The following is a 16,657-nucleotide window of genomic DNA, read 5'->3' on the forward strand; positions in this document are numbered from 1 at the left end:
CTCTGCCAGAAGGGAGGGAAAAGTTACCTATGATCTGTGATCTTCCTTTCAATGGGCACGCTCTTGCCTCTTCTGTTGTGAATTGAGGGATTTCTCTATCTTCTACTTGTAAGCTTGAATAATATATTAAAGAATATTTAAAATAGTAAAGCTGCAAGTGGCTGTAGACACCTGACACATGAGAAAGTATGAATGTCATAATGATGAGACATCCTTTAAAACATGGGATTTCTTAGGTTTACTTCCTTTTTTTAAAGTTGGTTTTAGGCTAGAGAAAGTTTGAACTTAATATCTAACATTAACGCTCACTGTGGTTGCAAATGAAATTCTGAGGCAATATTTTGGAGTCGAATTTAAGGGGAATTTTAATAAAAACTGTTCTTGTTTCAGTCTAGAAGAAATTACTATATCTAAGCATAAGTCCATGAGGAGGAAACTTGGACAAAGTATGAGAGGATAAGTAGATAGATGTAAAGTCAAGTGAAAAAAGAGACAATTGTTAATGTAACTTCTACTTAGAATATGTAATGGGGGTTGGGGCTCCAAAATTATGGGGAGATATTGAATGCATTTAGCATAACTTTCATAATATTTGTTCAGTCCAGAAAATTTAATGTTGAAAAACACACATAAAAAGAACAATAAATTGCCTATAAAACCAGTGCCTGGAGATAGTTACGTCAACATTTTCGTACATATTATTTTTTTTTTCTATTGCTCTTTAATGTGAAGCACAGTGGGTGGAGCATGAATGAGAGGAAGGAGCAGACCCTGCTGTCTAGGAGCCCACAGCTTGTACTACAGCCGCTCATGTAATTGCTTCATTTCTCTGGACCTGAGGCACTCACAGTCTTGTTTCCTTTTCGAATCATGATCCTCGTTTATTGAGTATCTACTGTGTAGTATTTGGCCCTTTACCTAAATTATTTCCAATTCTCATACCAGCCTTGCAAGGTAGTTGTTGTTATTTCATTTTAAAAGTAAGGAAAGGGGTGTTCAGAGAGGTTGGAGAGTTTGCCCAAGGTTCTGCATGCAGCGAGTGGCAGGAATGTGGGACTCCAAAGCCTGCACTGTCCTCGCCCTGCCAGACTCTCATGACAGGGATCCCATCAGATCTGGGGATCATTGTCATTCACCATGGTAGGCACTAGGGAAGATATTGAGGGTGAGAGATGGGACGGGGACTGTGCAGACGTGGCTTTTGGGGCAGGAATGGTGCTTGTGTTGCAGTGGGCTTGGCAGCCAGTTCTGTTGGACCAGGGTCAGGTCCTTGAAGAGAGAAGCTGGAGATGGGCTTGAGGCCAGATGGGGAGCAAAACTGAGCAGAGTTCACAGGGTCTTAAAGGGCCGACTGAAGAGCCTGGGGACCAATGAACCAGGCTGCTCCTGTACTGACTGCTCATATGGTTTGCCAAGAGATGTAAAAGAGAATCTGGGGATGATGAGAGCTGTTGGATCTACAAAATGTTTTTATTGGTGAATATTTGGATAAATTGGTAGTTTGGGGATTAGTGGTTGAGGATGCTACATTTATACTGCACATGTGCTCCATCATGTGCTGACAAACTTCTTCAACAAAACAGGTGGTTTTGAAATACTAAATGATGGCTAAAAACAGTGGGTTGACGTCATGTCCTAGCTTGGGAAACACAGTTACCTCCCTCTCTAGAAAAAAGCTATTTGAATGAGGGAAAATGAAGATAAGCAAGACCACAGAAGCCTGATGCATGATAATTCCAAAAGGATAGAAGGTAGTGCTAGGTACCTCTAAATATCTGTGGTATGTGTAGGATGTAAACTTGCTCAAATTCCCAAGAGGCGTTTGAAGTACAGAGGGACTAGAGAGATAGGAACTGTTCTCAGCCTCTTTCCTCATTTTCTGTTTTTACTTCTTTTTGATAGATGTGCATGTCCTTCCTTCCCCTTGGTGAAAAGGATGCCACTGATGCTTCCTTCTCTTGCTTTTCCATTGTTCCATTGTCTCTCCACCCCCCGTCTCCCTTCTTGTTTTTCAACTCTCTTGCACACGCATATTTTAGAATGCCTGGTAACCTTCCTTCTCTTGGCCAAGAGCCCAGACAAACATTAGCAGCCTTCTGCCCTTGGCCAGGAGCCTGCTGGGACTCACTGAGGTTCTTGTCAGTTTCTTTTTGCCCTTCACGAATGTATTGCCTTCTGCTTGGCAGGTTCTGACCTGAGGATTGTGGCCAGTACTGTGCTGGATACTCTAGATCCCAATAAATGTTTCCTGAATGAGTTCATTACTCATTGGGAGAAGAGAACTCTTTCACGGGAGGACTTCTTCTTTTCATTACTCATTGGGAGAAGAGAACTCTTTCACGGGAGGACTTCTTCTTTAAGTATGTGTGGATCCAAATATATACATTTTTTTTCTGTTGACCTGGCTGATGCCTGATTCAATATTGTAGTCTTTTAATTGGTTTACATTTATAAGTGCTCTGTGCAGAAAACGTTTTTATTAAAGACATAGGAAACTTTTTGGCTTATGGGCCAAATAGAGGTTGTAGTTCAATTCTATCTATCCTTGAACAGTATAGAGATGTCACAGTTCTGAAAATGTCGCCATGACTTTTGAAAACATTGAGCAATAGTGCCCACAAGATGGAGATATTATTCCATGGGAAAAAAAAAACCTGCCTGTTTTTTCTTGGTATAATGGGGGCAATGTGAGACTCCCCACTTTTTAGAGTAGGAGAATAGTGGTTTTTTTTAAAATCTGAAAATAAGGTATAAAATTGATTTTATAAGATGAATATTATCATTTGTAAGTGAAATATTTTGGGAAATTTATTGACGCTGATTACTTTCCCCATATTATATGGGAGTTTGAATCTATTTTTTTTTAACAAAGAATTATTTGTAGATGAATTAGATATTTGACCCTCAATATAAAAACTATACTTCATCCCAGATTTAAAGGAGGCGGGTATTAAGTGTTGGCAAAGAACAAAAAATAGGCTTCTAACAGGTACAGGAGAGAAGGATGGTGTTTCCTGTCAACAAGGAGTTATAACCTTCTGGGTAGGTTGAGATATACACACATGAAATGATTAGTGAACCAGGCAGGGTTATTTATAACCATATGTGCATTAGTTTTTAATCTCTACCCTGTGTATTCCCAGAGGATTTGTGTCTGTTTGTATATGAGTATGTGTAGTCAGAGTGTAAATCAGTTTATAATGAGGTGCCTTGTAAGAGAATTAGTGGGGGAAGGGAGGAAGCAGGTACTGGAGTCAGGTCACAAAGCTTCCCAGAGAAGGGAGCCTCCAGGATGGGGTTGAACTGCGTGGAGGGGGCCGGGGCATTCTTGGTGAGGGAAGTAGTGTGAGCAAACCAGTAGATGCTCCAAAGGATATATATATTGTCATAGTGGTGTGGTTGGACACCTGTCATTCTTTTGGCTGCCCAGCATCTCAGCTTCCATTCCAGTTTTGGGGATTAGTTACTTTGTGAGCATTGCTGGGAGGTAGAGCTCTCTTCTCACTTGAAAAATAGGACAATATCCGTGTTGCAGGCACTGGTGGTGTGAGCTGCATTGTCTATGGGTTCACAGCGTCCCAGACCCACTCCGTGGCATGATTTGGGGCATTATTCCTGGCTGCTGGACATTCTGGGCGCCACCCAGTAAGCTTTTTTCTTTTTTTTTAAGATTTTATTTTTCCTTTTTCTCCCAAAGACCCCCGGTACATAGTTGTGTATTTTTAGTTGTGGGTCTTTCTAGCCATGGCATGTGGGATGCTGCCTCAGCATGGCTTGATGAGTGGTGCCATGTCCACGCCCAGGACTCGAACTGGCAAAACCCTGGGCCGCCGAAGCAGAGCGCATGAACTTAACCACTCTGCCACGGGGCCAGCCCCTCAGTAAGCTTTTAATAAAATTCCCTTTAGCTTGATCAGAGTTGATGTCTGTAATTTGCAATCAAAAGCCCTGATAGAAATTGATACATGTCACTGGGCTCTTTCCTCAGTGCCAAGAAAGTTCCATGTGTCTTATGGACATAAGCTCATTCAAATCTCACCACAACTCTGAAAGGAGGTAATGGTGTTGGTGTCCAATTCACAGGTGAAAAAAATGAGATGCAGAGAGGCTAAGTGACTTGACCAAGGTCATACAGGCAACAAGCAGAGAGCTGGGATGTGATCCAGGCTTCTCTGACATGGAGACTGTCATCTTAACCTCGGCTCTGCCGCCTACCCTCCAAGGAGAGCAGATCATAAACATGAACTACCTGTATGTATTTTGGAGTACTTTGTTACAAAGGGATCTTTCTCAAGACACAGTTGAGGAAGGATTTGGCTCTCTTACTTGAGTATCAACATAGGATTTGACAGATGTAGACTGTCATTGGTTAGAACAAGGAATTAAAGGTGAGGTCTGCTTTGCTTTGATATGTTTGGTGCTGATGTAAAGGCAGACGGTAGATCCTGAAGACCACACACGTTTAGAGGAGGGAAGGGTGGGAGGGAAGAGGTGGGCAGGAAGGCAGCTCATCACAATGACTCTCAGTTCTGCTGGTCACATCATGAAATTTTTACAACTCCTGGGTGTTTTGTCTGGAACCATTTATACCCAGCTATCTGCCTGGCTAAACCTCCTCCAACCCTCTCTTCATTCAGGTTTCTGCTCAAATGTCTTATCAGAGAGGTCCTCTCTTCCCATGGCTAATAATCCCGCCTCCCCTCGCCCATCCTCTTAACCCACTGAATTGATTTTCATAACTCTCGTCACTATAAATATTTCTGCTTCTTTTCTGTCTCCTGACCACAAGAATGCCAGCTTCCGGAGATCAGGGACTTTGTTTTGTTCACTGCTGGATCCCCAGCACTGAGAAGCTACCTGATACGTAGTACATGCTCCATAAATCATTTTGAGTAAATGAATTAATGTGGGGAGACTGAGGCTCTCCAAGGGTTTTAGATAAGTTGTCTACTATCTCACGGAAAATGTTGGAACCATGTATCAAATTCTAGTCTATGTGATTCCTAAAATCCTTTGTGTTCCCCTCTTCCCTAATGTCCCTCTGTCCGGGAAAATTCCTGTATTGGTACGAGATTAGAGTAAGAGATACTTTATAGGATTTTTTAGTTGGAAAAAAATCCTTAAGTAGCCAGTTGAACTTTACTGTTTTACAAATGAGGAAAGAACCATGATCCATTGAGGTTAAGTGACTAGATCAAACTAATACCACTATTTACCCACGGAGGAAGGACTAGAATTAAAATACCCAGTCTCCCACTTCAATCCTCTCCCCCTACACCCTGTGGCATTCACTTTCTTCTTGGTCAAGGGAGTCCTATTTTGATGCAGAATTCCCATATTGGTGGTGGGTTTGAAATAGTGGGCCATGCTATTTTAATGCCATAATTTTAATGCAGTAAAGCAGAGACTACAAACCAGATGGCCTCAGGGACCAGCAGATAGTGTCACACTCAGGTGGGCCTGGTGGGAGTTATGGCAAACTGGAAGTATATCCCCCGTTCAAAGGAGCCGGCCCCTCAGCAGCTGCTGCCTGTGCAGGGAAACAAGTTATAAGAGAAAAATGTGGTAAGCCAATCAAAAAATGTTAAAACGCCCTGCTGGCCAAAGTAAACATTTCTGCCAGCCAGATCTAGATTGCAGGGTCCCAGTTGGTGACTGCTGAAGTCTTCCTATTAACAGATCTTTTCTTTCCAAAGGAGTAAGTTTCAGTAGGTGGGAATCTGCTGGAGAATATGTAAAGTGGTATCACTGTGGCTAATTGTTCTTTAGACTAGTCAAAGGATCGGTGGGTTGGGCTGTCAAAGTTCAAGGTAGGAAAATAAGTATCCATAAAAGAGTATTTATTGCCTGTCTTTATTACCCTGGTGATAAAGTTGAAGAGTAATGTTTTCTCTGTCGTAATACCATCTGTCCTAGTGGAAGGTACTTGGTTATGCTATTTACTGACTGAGAATCAGGGACCTTCTTAGAAATTTGGTGTAGCTGTTAACTACCTGTATGTCGCTGGGCGGATCACCCTATTTTTCTGCTCTGCCATATTCGAATTTGAATAATTAAGGACTAGACTTTATGAGGCCTAGGAGACAAGGGGTGGATTTTGTGCAGGACTTGAACTGGCTCTTTAATTTGTCTCTAAAAGAAAAAAAGGCCTGTGTTGTCAGGGAAAGACAGGGATTGGACTGTTTGTATGTATCACGATGTCATTTAGCACGTTGATAATTAGAGTGAATTTGCTGCTGTTCCTCTCCTGACCCCGCTGTGAGGCTCAGACAAGTAGAGAATGATTTGATGTAGTGATCTCTAGAGTAGCTCCAGCTCTGAGACCCATCATATCTTGAATAATACTTTCTGAGAACAGGTTTTGAAACCTTTTATCAGGTAGAGGCTAAGAGCATGGGTTCTGGGGCTACATGGCCTGGGTTGTGTTGTGGCTGTCCTGGACTTGTTGATTTACTTCTCTAAGCCTCAGTTTCCTCATTCTTAGGGTAGGGATAATAGTAGTGACTACTTCATAGTCTTGTTGTTGTGGTCATTGTTCCTGGTGAATTATCAGATGCTCCTTTCATTCTTGTGATGGAGCCACTGTGTGGCATAGATAGTGAAAATTTAATTAACGTTTACACTTGAAATGCAGCATGAGAATTTCCTCCCTTTCCCAGCAGGTTTGAGGCTTTAAAATTTCTTTGTAGGAACTGAGATTTGTTGGGATTAAAAGTTGGCAGGGTTAGTGTGCCTCTTTGTGTTTGAATGGTACCCCTTGACAAAGGTGCAGAGGTAAAGATAAATGAATCTTGTGTGAGACGGATGTGGGCTGTAGGCGTCCTGATGTTAACTAACAAGCTAACTTTTGGATATGTGCCTGAGAAACACGAAGAAGGCTTGCTCAGGTGGATTTGGTATCATTTGAAGGAGACCATCTGATGCAACTTGGCTGTGGAGGGAAGAGTTTCTTACGCAAGAAGATGCTTTAGTGGCTTTCATGTGCTAATGTGAAGGGCATCTGCACTGGAAGAACGAAAACACCTCTCCAGGTCCATATTGGAGCATAGTTTAAGGCAAGAGGATGACAGTGGACAAATTGCACCCACTTCAAAAGGAGAGGGCGGGATTACACTGAGTATTTGTTTCAAGGGGCCGAGAAGTAGGCATCGTGCCCTGTCGGACCCTTCAGACTGGGCTGCCGTCTCCACTCAAAGAGCAGCCTGTCCTGGTCTGCTGCACTTTCATCTTCTGCCATATTTGTATTCATGTGCACTATTCCCCATATAAAAGCACAGCTTGCTATTCCTGGCTTTGCTTCTGTGACCTGCAGTAAAACCAAGTTTGAAAAACTATTTTAAGGCTTTTACATGGAATGGTAATTATGCACAATGGTTTTTAATCATTTGGCATCCAGCAAGAAGCATTTGAAGGGTCTTATGCCTCAGGGAGCAGCAGTTTGCCTGGGTATTGGGAGGGGTTCTTGGTTGCAAGGCCTCTGCATTCTGGGTGTGTGCGTGGCAACACCAGGCAGTGACGTCAGTGTCATCTGGGAAACACAGGACACAGAAGCCTGCCTGGTGGACTTGAAACCAGCTCTAAACAGCTGTTGGATTCTGAACGCAACTTCAGAAAAGTTGTTCGTGGGTAAGCTGGTGGGATGAGGTGGTTGGGATGGGCTGAGGGTGGGAAATGGAACATTCTTCATGCTATCGTCAGGGAGCATTTGGAGGCAACAAATGAATCTCACTTTACTACCAATTTAAATCATAGGCAGCCACAGCTGGAAATCCCCTTCGAAGAGACTATCTTGTTCTCAAGCCCGCTCAGTATACAGCTGAGGAAACTGGCATGGAGAGGTGAGATGCCCTGTCTGGTGAAGCCAGCCAGCACCCAGGCCTTCTGATCTCCCACGTTCTGGTTACCTCTGCCCCAGCAAGCAGTGGCCTCTAAATTTCCATTTAATTCTGCCTCCCCTCACATCAAGTTTGTTTTTTAGCAAACATGTTTGTTGTTCAGCATCCTTGAATATTCAGGAAATTAATGTGAGTTTATCTTAATCAGAAATAGAAGTTCTTTACAGCTTATGTGGATGTGCCATTGTGGTTCTTTCATTATTGTTAAAGGTTTTGTTTCCTTTTCCTCCTTTTCTTCTTGGTTCAGTTTTTATTTAGTGCACTTAACGAGAGAGAGCCAGTGTTTACCTTTATGCTGGTTCTTTATTTAATTCCAAACATGCAGCCACCACCTCACCATGCAGATGCTTTCATCCTGTTTCAAGTTCTTTTCTGTGAGTAAGCTCTCTTTCACTCCCAGAGTTGTAACTCTCGTGTAGATACTGATGACTTCCAAAATTATCCGCCCTCTCGTCAGTACCTTTCATGAGTTCCTGATGAAGATTTTCAAATACTCCCAGCAGTTCTTCTCTGACTTGAATGTGCGTAGGTGTCACCTGGGAATTTTGGTAAAATGCAGATTGAGATTCAGCATTGTCTGGGTGGGGTCTGTGATTCTGTTTTTCTGATGAGCTCGATGCTGGTCCAGGAAACACAGCTTGTACCCAAATGACCATTGATTAAGGCACAGAGGTGGACAAATGAATCTTGTATAAGATGATGTGAGCTGCAGGGATCCTGATGTCACCCAAGGATTGCTAACATATTTCGAACTCATCAGCAGGTCCAAACTGAACTCATCATGTTCTCTGTCAAACCTCCTCTTTGTTCTGTATTCTATTTCCAAGTTTATGACTGCCGTCTACCCTCCTATCCAAGAACAGACTGTGGAATCATCTTGGCTTTTTCTGTTTCCTTCATCCATTCTATCTAACTGGTCACCAAGGGATTTTTGAGTCTACTTGGGAAAAGCGTCTTGAATTTGTCCGTTCACCTCTGTTTCTACCAGTCCCTCCGCATTGAGATCCCCATCTCCTCCAGCGATCCCCTGACTCCAGAGCAGCATAGCTCCAGGTTGTCTCAGTATTTATACTTCTGAGGTTACGTTTCTTAAACACTAATTTGGTAGTGACGTTTGCTTGTTAAAAAACCTTCCACTGTTGCGTTCCAAGTGTCTCAATATGACAGGCAACGTCGTGCACAATTTGGCTCTAGCTCTTTTTCCTCGATGCCTGACACCACCTGTCTTCCCCAAGGCTTCACACCTCTCTGGAAATCAGAGCGGTCATCAGGCCGCTCGCAGTTCCGGAAACTCACTGTACCTGCTTCTCTGTCTTCTCTGTGGCTCATATAGTTGCCACTGCCTTGAATGCTTTTCTCATCTGCCTAGCAGAATCCTACTCAGTCTTCCAAATCCAGCTCATATCACTTCTGTGAAGCCTTTACCAGGTCTCTTCCCTAAAGCTTGTGACTTCCCTGATCTATGGCTCCCTAGCAGTTACCACTTACAATATTATATTGAAGTTCATGGGACTTGTCTTTGTTGCCTACCCAGTTCTAGGCCAACTTCTTTGAAGTATATCTGCATCCCATAGTTTAACATGTAGAGTAAGGGAGGTTTTCATTCAATATTTGCTGAGTCAGTGAAAGAACAAATAGCCCATAGACAAACAGGCCCTGACTTTTGCAGGTTGACGGTAGGAGGACATTACGTCCTTTGTATGTATTGGCCTATACAAGGAGAACCTGCCTGCCTCCTCACTCATACTGCAGCTGCGCTGTCAACCAAGTGGCCAACAGCCCCCTGTGGCAGCTGAGCATTTGAAACAGGGATGGCCCAAACTGAGTGGTAATGCAGTTGTAAGTTACAGGATTTTGAAGACTTAGGTGAATAAAGTAAAGAATCTCATTAATAATTTTTATATTGATCATGGGTTGCAATGATAATATTTTGGGTATATTGGGCTAAGTATACTATTAAAATTAATTTTACTTGTCTCTTTTTATGTTTTTAAAGTGGCTACTAGAAAATTTTAAATTACTTTTGTGGTTCGTCCTTTATTTTAATTAGATAGCAATTTACTGTCACATTCAAAACAACTCAGGAAGGTTTCCTGCCACCCCCTAGATAGTGCTAAGATTCTGTCAAGCATTTGATGTTTAGGGTTAAGTTTTCAATTATTATGAGTTATTGATTTAAAAATAAAATCATTTATGAGAAGATAGTGCCACTGAACTTAGTTCTTCAAGTTGCAGTGTCTTTTGAGATGATTCTCCCAACTGTTACTGAACTACCAAATAAATCTCAGGAACGTTACTGGATGTCGCCCATACATGGATGTTGGCTATAAATATAAAACTCAAAATGTGTTTGTTTGTTTATTTTTACCATGCCCTAGGGAGTAATAAGAGATGGAGAGTGAGAAATTTTAATATAAAATTTACATTCCTCTTCCTCAACTCTGCCTCCCTCGTTGTTTCTCACTGCTTTTGCTGCTTCAAAATCGTCTAGGTTGCCTACCATCATTAAAACCTTCTGGCTAATTAGTTTTTCAGTCTTTAAAATTTTAGGATTCTGTAGCTTTAAAAGCTTTTTTTTTTAAACTTGAGATATCTAAGGCAGTTGTTTTTCTAATTTTCTGTAGTCACAGGATCCTTTCCAGTGCATTCTTAAATGGATCTCCAAATAGCAAGTCAAAGCAAAGCTGCTATAGTTGAGGGGTGAAGTGGGGACCCAGAGAGGCCCTTCCCCCCACCATCTACAGTAAGGCAAAGTGGCAGGGCAAATTAAGGCTTTATAGGTGAAAAATCAGTGTGAACACATTAGTTATATAACTTTTAGAATTGGAAGAGACTTGAGGTATTGTCCTTCTCTTTGTAGGGTGAATGTGTCTGTCATGCTCACAATGAATAGTAGAGCTGGAGATAGGCCAAATTCTTCCATCTCCCGGTAGAATCTTTCCTATACTCTCCTATGATAATAACCTAAGAAATACTTTCTCATGGAACATTAGTATGGCCTTACAGTGATGACGGCACTTCAGGCGTGAGTGGAACCTTCTGGAAATAAGGTGAGGGTATGTATACTATGATTCACGGAGCAGGAGCCCAAAGTGAGGGGTAGGTGCATGCTTAGGAGGTAGTCCGTTAATATCAGTCTCTGTTCCCTCCTCCGTCCTCATTCCATGCCTTATTGCAATTCGCTGATTAGGGTTTAAAATGGCACAATGAATTATGCAAAAGCTGTTTCTGCAGGAGGGGCTGTCTTGCAGCCCTAATGCAGCGCAGATGGAAAGATCCTCTTTTAATCATTGTTCTCACAATTCTTGGAAGCTTTTTGAGGAATAAGCACTCAGAAGTGGAAGTGAATGGCCTTCCACAGTAAATGAATTCCTTCTGCAGAGAGGAACTGAAATGTATTTATGATGCAGATGGTTGCCCTGTGTTTGAATGCTCGTCCTTGTCATTTGAGAGCCATGCTTAGAAGCAGAGAAAATATCTCTTGAAATACTTGGGTTTTAGATGGTTCCACTGGAGAAATTACTTCTGCCCAGGCTGGCCCAACATGTATTATTATTTTTCTTCAGAAATGATGATGAATATTTAAATGCCAATTCACTCCAATCATGAAAATATGCAAATTACCTCTCTTTCTCTGATCCTTACTTACTACTGAAGAGACTGAATTAGTTAGCATCCCCTTAATTTTATTAGCATAATATTAATGCAAATGATCAGCAAAGGCTTTTTGAAAAAGAAAGCAGAACCATGGAAAGCAATTAATAACAGCGCTCACTTCCTCAGTGAGGAAGAAAAAACATTGTGATTAGGTTTCTAACTTTGGTGTGTGTGCCAAGGACCACCCACGTGGGCCTGAACAGGTACTTGTTTCTAAAATCAACATCAGCTTGAAGGTTTCACTTGTAGAGCAAGAGCCAATCTGAAAAACGCCCAAAAGGAAAATTTCAGAACAAGGATGATATGCGGTTACCTGTAGCTAGTTCTTCATGAGTCCGATGCTATTAATAATGTGTACTAATGAGTATATTTGTAAGACACTCCTTTTTAAAGCCTAGGAGGGAAAAGTAAAGGAATGATATTCATTGGCCCATTCAAGGTATGATACAGGACTGACTTAAAACTATTCCCAGCAAAAGGGTTAATATAAAGAGGACACTGATTAATTCTTTATTTGCTCAGAGGAAATGGGCTTAGATTAGAGGGAAGTAAAGTTGAATCAAATAACAGGAAGACATTGTTGGCTCTGGGGAGGGCTTTATAAAATTAGAATGAGGTATAGCAAGAGACTGGAATCTCCCTTCTTACCTCCTCTTACTGTGCTACAAATGTTTTTTACACGTTCTGGCATCTGCATCTATCTCTGTTTAACTGGAAGTGAGCGTGGCAGCACACACTGTCTGTACCTCTCATCCAGTGTGAAGCCAGTGCTGCCCTGGATTGTTGTTTTCCTACATGGTTTATCTCCTCTATTAGAATGTGGACTCTCCGGAGTCAGAGGTAAAGCCCTGTGCTTCTTTGGACTTTGGACATCAGCATGTGTAGTTCCTTGCAATTAATGAGGAGTCAGTATTTGTTGAATGAATGTATGAATCACAACTTAGTTAATCTGTTTACTATTAACAAGCAAGAACCCAATCTCTATAGCATTGCTACACCAACATATTGAAGTATCGATTTCATTCCAATTCCACTGTTGTTTCCAGTGTCCACTTCATTTCCTGAAATGGAAGGTATACTTCATTATGTGGGTTAACTTTATTGTCAAACCACAACCACAATGATTTTTGAAAATACAGCTTAAATCTGGAATTCCAACCAATATCCATAATGAAGACCAATGAATAAATGTCGCATTGTTGTTCACTGAAACTTTCTATTCACAAAACTATTAGATTAAGAAATTAACATTCCTGCATTAGATTGGTTAGCATATGCTTAGAGTTTCACAAATATTTCTTCTAAAAGCTGTGCATTTTGTTTTATAGAACCAGCTTCAGCAAATAACTAAAGTTCTTTATGAGGTGGGAACCCTTAAGAGTTGGCCCTCAAACACTTGAGTTAAAAAAAAATAAAAACAACAGAAGAAAGTTCTTAGTCTTAGATCTTGACCATAGAGTATATGACAACTTAGGTCTTTCTGAAGACTTATCGCGGCATGATAGTAAAGGAAGTTCATCTTTGATGCCATCATACACTTTGACTATGGCTTTGGTGCCCACTACACAAATACTGCCTTCTGCTCTGGGGGACACTACATCCTCCAGTCCTTTCTTCTCCTCTTGGAACCTAGACTCTATTCTAGTCTCTAGAGGCTCTGTTCCCTATTCAGTAGCCCACTGGCTAATCTCTTCTGCACTGTTAACTTCCTGAGACAACAGTTCTTTCTTCCACCTCTTTTTCCTGGCAAGGAGAGGCATGGGTGCGCGACCTGGCTGGGATGTGAGGTCGTGGGAGCCTTGGCCAGTGCTTTATGGAGCTCAGGAAGGCGATCCAGCAGTGACCTTTTGGAAAAAAAATAGAAATAATCAGTCTGGCTTGTTTCTTTGTGGGGAATGGGCAGAAAGGAGACTCCAGATACGGAGCAATGGGGAAAGTAGAGGAGAGCAAGAAGGATGGAAGACTAGGGATGGAAATCCTTGAGTTGGACGTGGAGTAAGCATCAGCTTTTTACTGAGTGCCAACAGCCTTGGCTGTGACTAGGGAGAGAACTCTCAAGGGCATTAACTTCTTGTGGACTTCTTAGCCTGTCTCAGATTCCCAGGTAGAATGGCATTTTGGAACCAGATGCCATATTGCTTTTGGTTAAGTGGGAATTTTGCTGCCCCATTAAGGCAAGAGGTAAACAGTAGGCTAACAGAAGCCTGGTGAAGAGCTAGAGACTTAGGATTCCTAAGATGACAAGAATAAAAATTAAACTAGGACAGGTTCATAAACTTCCTGTTTGGGGAATTTAATCCTCCCAGAATTTGATGTGCCTGTAGGTGGCATTTACCAGAGCTCGGTGTGCCCATAACTGTGCTAGATGATAAGGTAATGCTAAGGAATAGCATTCGTTGTGTTTTATCATTAAACTCCTTTTTCTTTACCTTCTGCATTTCCTCCCTCACCCCCTGCAGGATCCTGTAATTCCTTCCTGTAAAACCCTTGCCCATCCCTCATGGTCACATTAGGTCTCACTGCACTCTGAGCCCTGTTCCTGTCCTCTAAAACGAGCTCAGTGGTGTTTACTGAGAACACTTGTTTTTGTGGGATTTCTGTTTTGTTTTGTTTTTCCTTCAAATGTTGAGCTTCAAGTTCCCACCCTCAAGCAGTACTTGACAATTGGAAACTGCCTTTGGATCCCCATGTTCTTATTTTATGTTTCATGCATCTTTTAGGCTACTTGCATTCACACCTATCTTGTGTTGAGTCAGCACAGATTCTAAAACATACTAAGAAAAAAGTAGGCTTAGATAATCTCATTTAAAAAGGGAAAAGTTGCCCTGTAATATTCACATAGTCTACTCTGTAACTGACTGCCGCAGACGCTTAGTGGAGAACACATGGATGAATTGTTTCTAAGCTTGGCTAAATTATTTGATTAGCTGGAAATTATTTCTCCACCCTCTCCATCTCCTCAATAGAGCTGACTTTTAGCACCTGGCTTATAAAAATACTTCCTGGCCTTCAGTACTTATGGGGGAAGCATTATTTGAAGGTCATTTGTAGCTATCTGTGAAATTACACTGCAGCCTAAGTGGAGTAGCTTTCTTTTTCCCTCTCCAGGCATCTGCCACACTGTTGCTGCTCTTTGCAGTTGTTCTACTCTTACTATTCACCAGCATTACTTTGAAAGAATGTATGAATATCCTCTTCCTTTTCATGGTGTAACATAAACACAGATAGCCTTGCACTTTCACAATTTTCTTCTGGTGTCTGGCCTTTCTTCTGCTGGCCGGTGGAAGGGTGGTTTTTACCCCTATAGCTCCACTGAGATATGAGATGATTGCTCTACCTTGTTGCAATAAATAATCACAGAGAACCAAGAAGAGTTTAATAATAATGCCCACTTATCTTCCATAATATACCCATGTATTTAGCTCTAGTTAGTATCAAAGAGGTTTTCGGGGATTTTTTGGGTGTTTTTGAGGAAGATTGGCCCTGAGCTAACATCTGTTGCTGATCTTCCTCTTTTTGCTTGAGGGAGATTGTTGCTGAGCTAACATCTGTGACAGTCTTTCTCCATTTTGTGTGTGGGATGCCACCACAGCGTGGCTTGATGAATGGTGCATAGGTCTGTGCCTGGGTTCTAAAACTGTTAACTCTGGGCCACCAAAGTGGAGTTTGCATACTTAACCACTGTGCCACCAGGTTAGACCCTTGAACGGTTTTTTAAAATCTAGCTTTGTCTTGTGTTCATGTTTTTATTAGCATTGGAAAGTTGATGTTAATATGTATGTAAAAGTGTTATGAAGGGCTACAGTTTTGCCACAGGCAATAAGGAAAACCAATATTATATTTAATTCTATTCCATCATTAAATTTGAAAATATTAATGTGCAAAGTTTTGTGTTATATCAACAGATATTTTCTTAGTACTTGTGCAATGGCAGGCATTATGAATCAGTAGCAACCAACTTCATGAACTGGAGGGGGATATCAGAAAATTGTAATTTGTCAAATTGTGGTCAGTCAGCACCAAGAATAAAATTCCTGGCCAACAGTTAAACGTCTCTCCTGGATCCCAGATCTCAAAGTGCATTGTTGAGTCTTGTGTGTGAGAGACTTGCACATTAGTGTAAATGTATCTGTGTGTATCAATGTGTGTTTAAGTCATGTTGGTAAACTATAATGAGGAGATTCTGAGCTAATAGAAGGCATGATGGGGCCTTTTGAATGATGAGTTCAAGAATATCAGGGAAGAGGGAAGACTTTTGATCTTCATTGGTGAATCTTTTTCTTCATTTCACCTCTGAAAATGCATTGAAAACTTGATGGATTCCTCAGAAAGAAAAGAGGAGTGCGGCTTTGAAACGGAAGAGGCAAAACGTTGGATTTACCCAGAGCAATAAGAACAAATGGAAAAAAGGTTGATGAAAATTTTGGACTCTGAGAACTACCTTTGAAGCCACATGACTGTTGTGAAACAGGAACCAGGTATTAGACAGTTGTGGTGAGGTGACTGGACTCCATCTCAGGGAAGAACAGCCTTAATAATGGACCTGTGAAAGGGCTTCAGGCAAACCCAGGACTGTGAGAAACAGACCAGGGAGAGGGAGGGATCCCAAGATGGGCTATGGAGGTGACCTCAAATTACTGGTCTCAATCTACAGAAATGATGGGTTGAGCGGGCATGGGGTAGAGGTGAATGGGTAGCAGGGCAGCCAGAGGGGAAGTGAAATTCTTACTGAGGAAGGAATGGTGAACCGCAGCAGGGCCTGGAGCGTGTTAGAGACAAGCTAAAGCAGAGGTCATGACCCAGGGGCCTATGCTGGAGAATCGTCTAGGCCGCTAGTTCAGTGAGGAATTGGGAAGTTCCACCCATACCTAGTGTTAGTGTCCTTTATATTCTATCTCATGATGAAGATTTGAACAGCTTGCTCGAACAGACATCTCTGATAAGGTGCCCCACATATAGTAGACATTCAACCAATATTTTGAAATGTCTTTTAGAGAGAGAATTGACAGGATGGAACCAGGGAATGTATGCTTAACAAACTGGAAGCCAGTGCTTGTTTGTGACTAATCTTAAGTACAGTCTGATGTGAAATCAGCGTTTTCTTT

General features: G+C 41.7%; 1 protein-coding gene across 4 annotated transcripts in view; it reads left to right on the top strand.

Moving 5' to 3' along the window:
* ARHGAP18 (Rho GTPase activating protein 18) overlaps positions 1–16,657 on the top strand; it is a 171,296-nt gene that overhangs the window by 89,475 nt on the left and 65,164 nt on the right. The window contains exon 1 of one of the 4 annotated variants that reach the window (XM_046676005.1): positions 2,235–2,360. The exons of 2 other annotated variants lie outside the window; for them this stretch is intronic. Coding sequence is in view for 1 of the 2 variants with exons in the window: in XM_046676004.1 (XP_046531960.1) it covers positions 7,831–7,838 (8 nt within the window). In the remaining variant the exon portion in view is untranslated. Of the gene's footprint in view, positions 1–2,234; positions 2,361–7,815; positions 7,839–16,657 lie in introns of those variants that run through there. One more of the 4 variants, XM_046676004.1, reaches the window with a different exon arrangement.

Source organism: Equus quagga, chromosome 11 (genome assembly GCF_021613505.1).
Source record: "Equus quagga isolate Etosha38 chromosome 11, UCLA_HA_Equagga_1.0, whole genome shotgun sequence".
Lineage (NCBI taxonomy): Eukaryota > Metazoa > Chordata > Mammalia > Perissodactyla > Equidae > Equus > Equus quagga.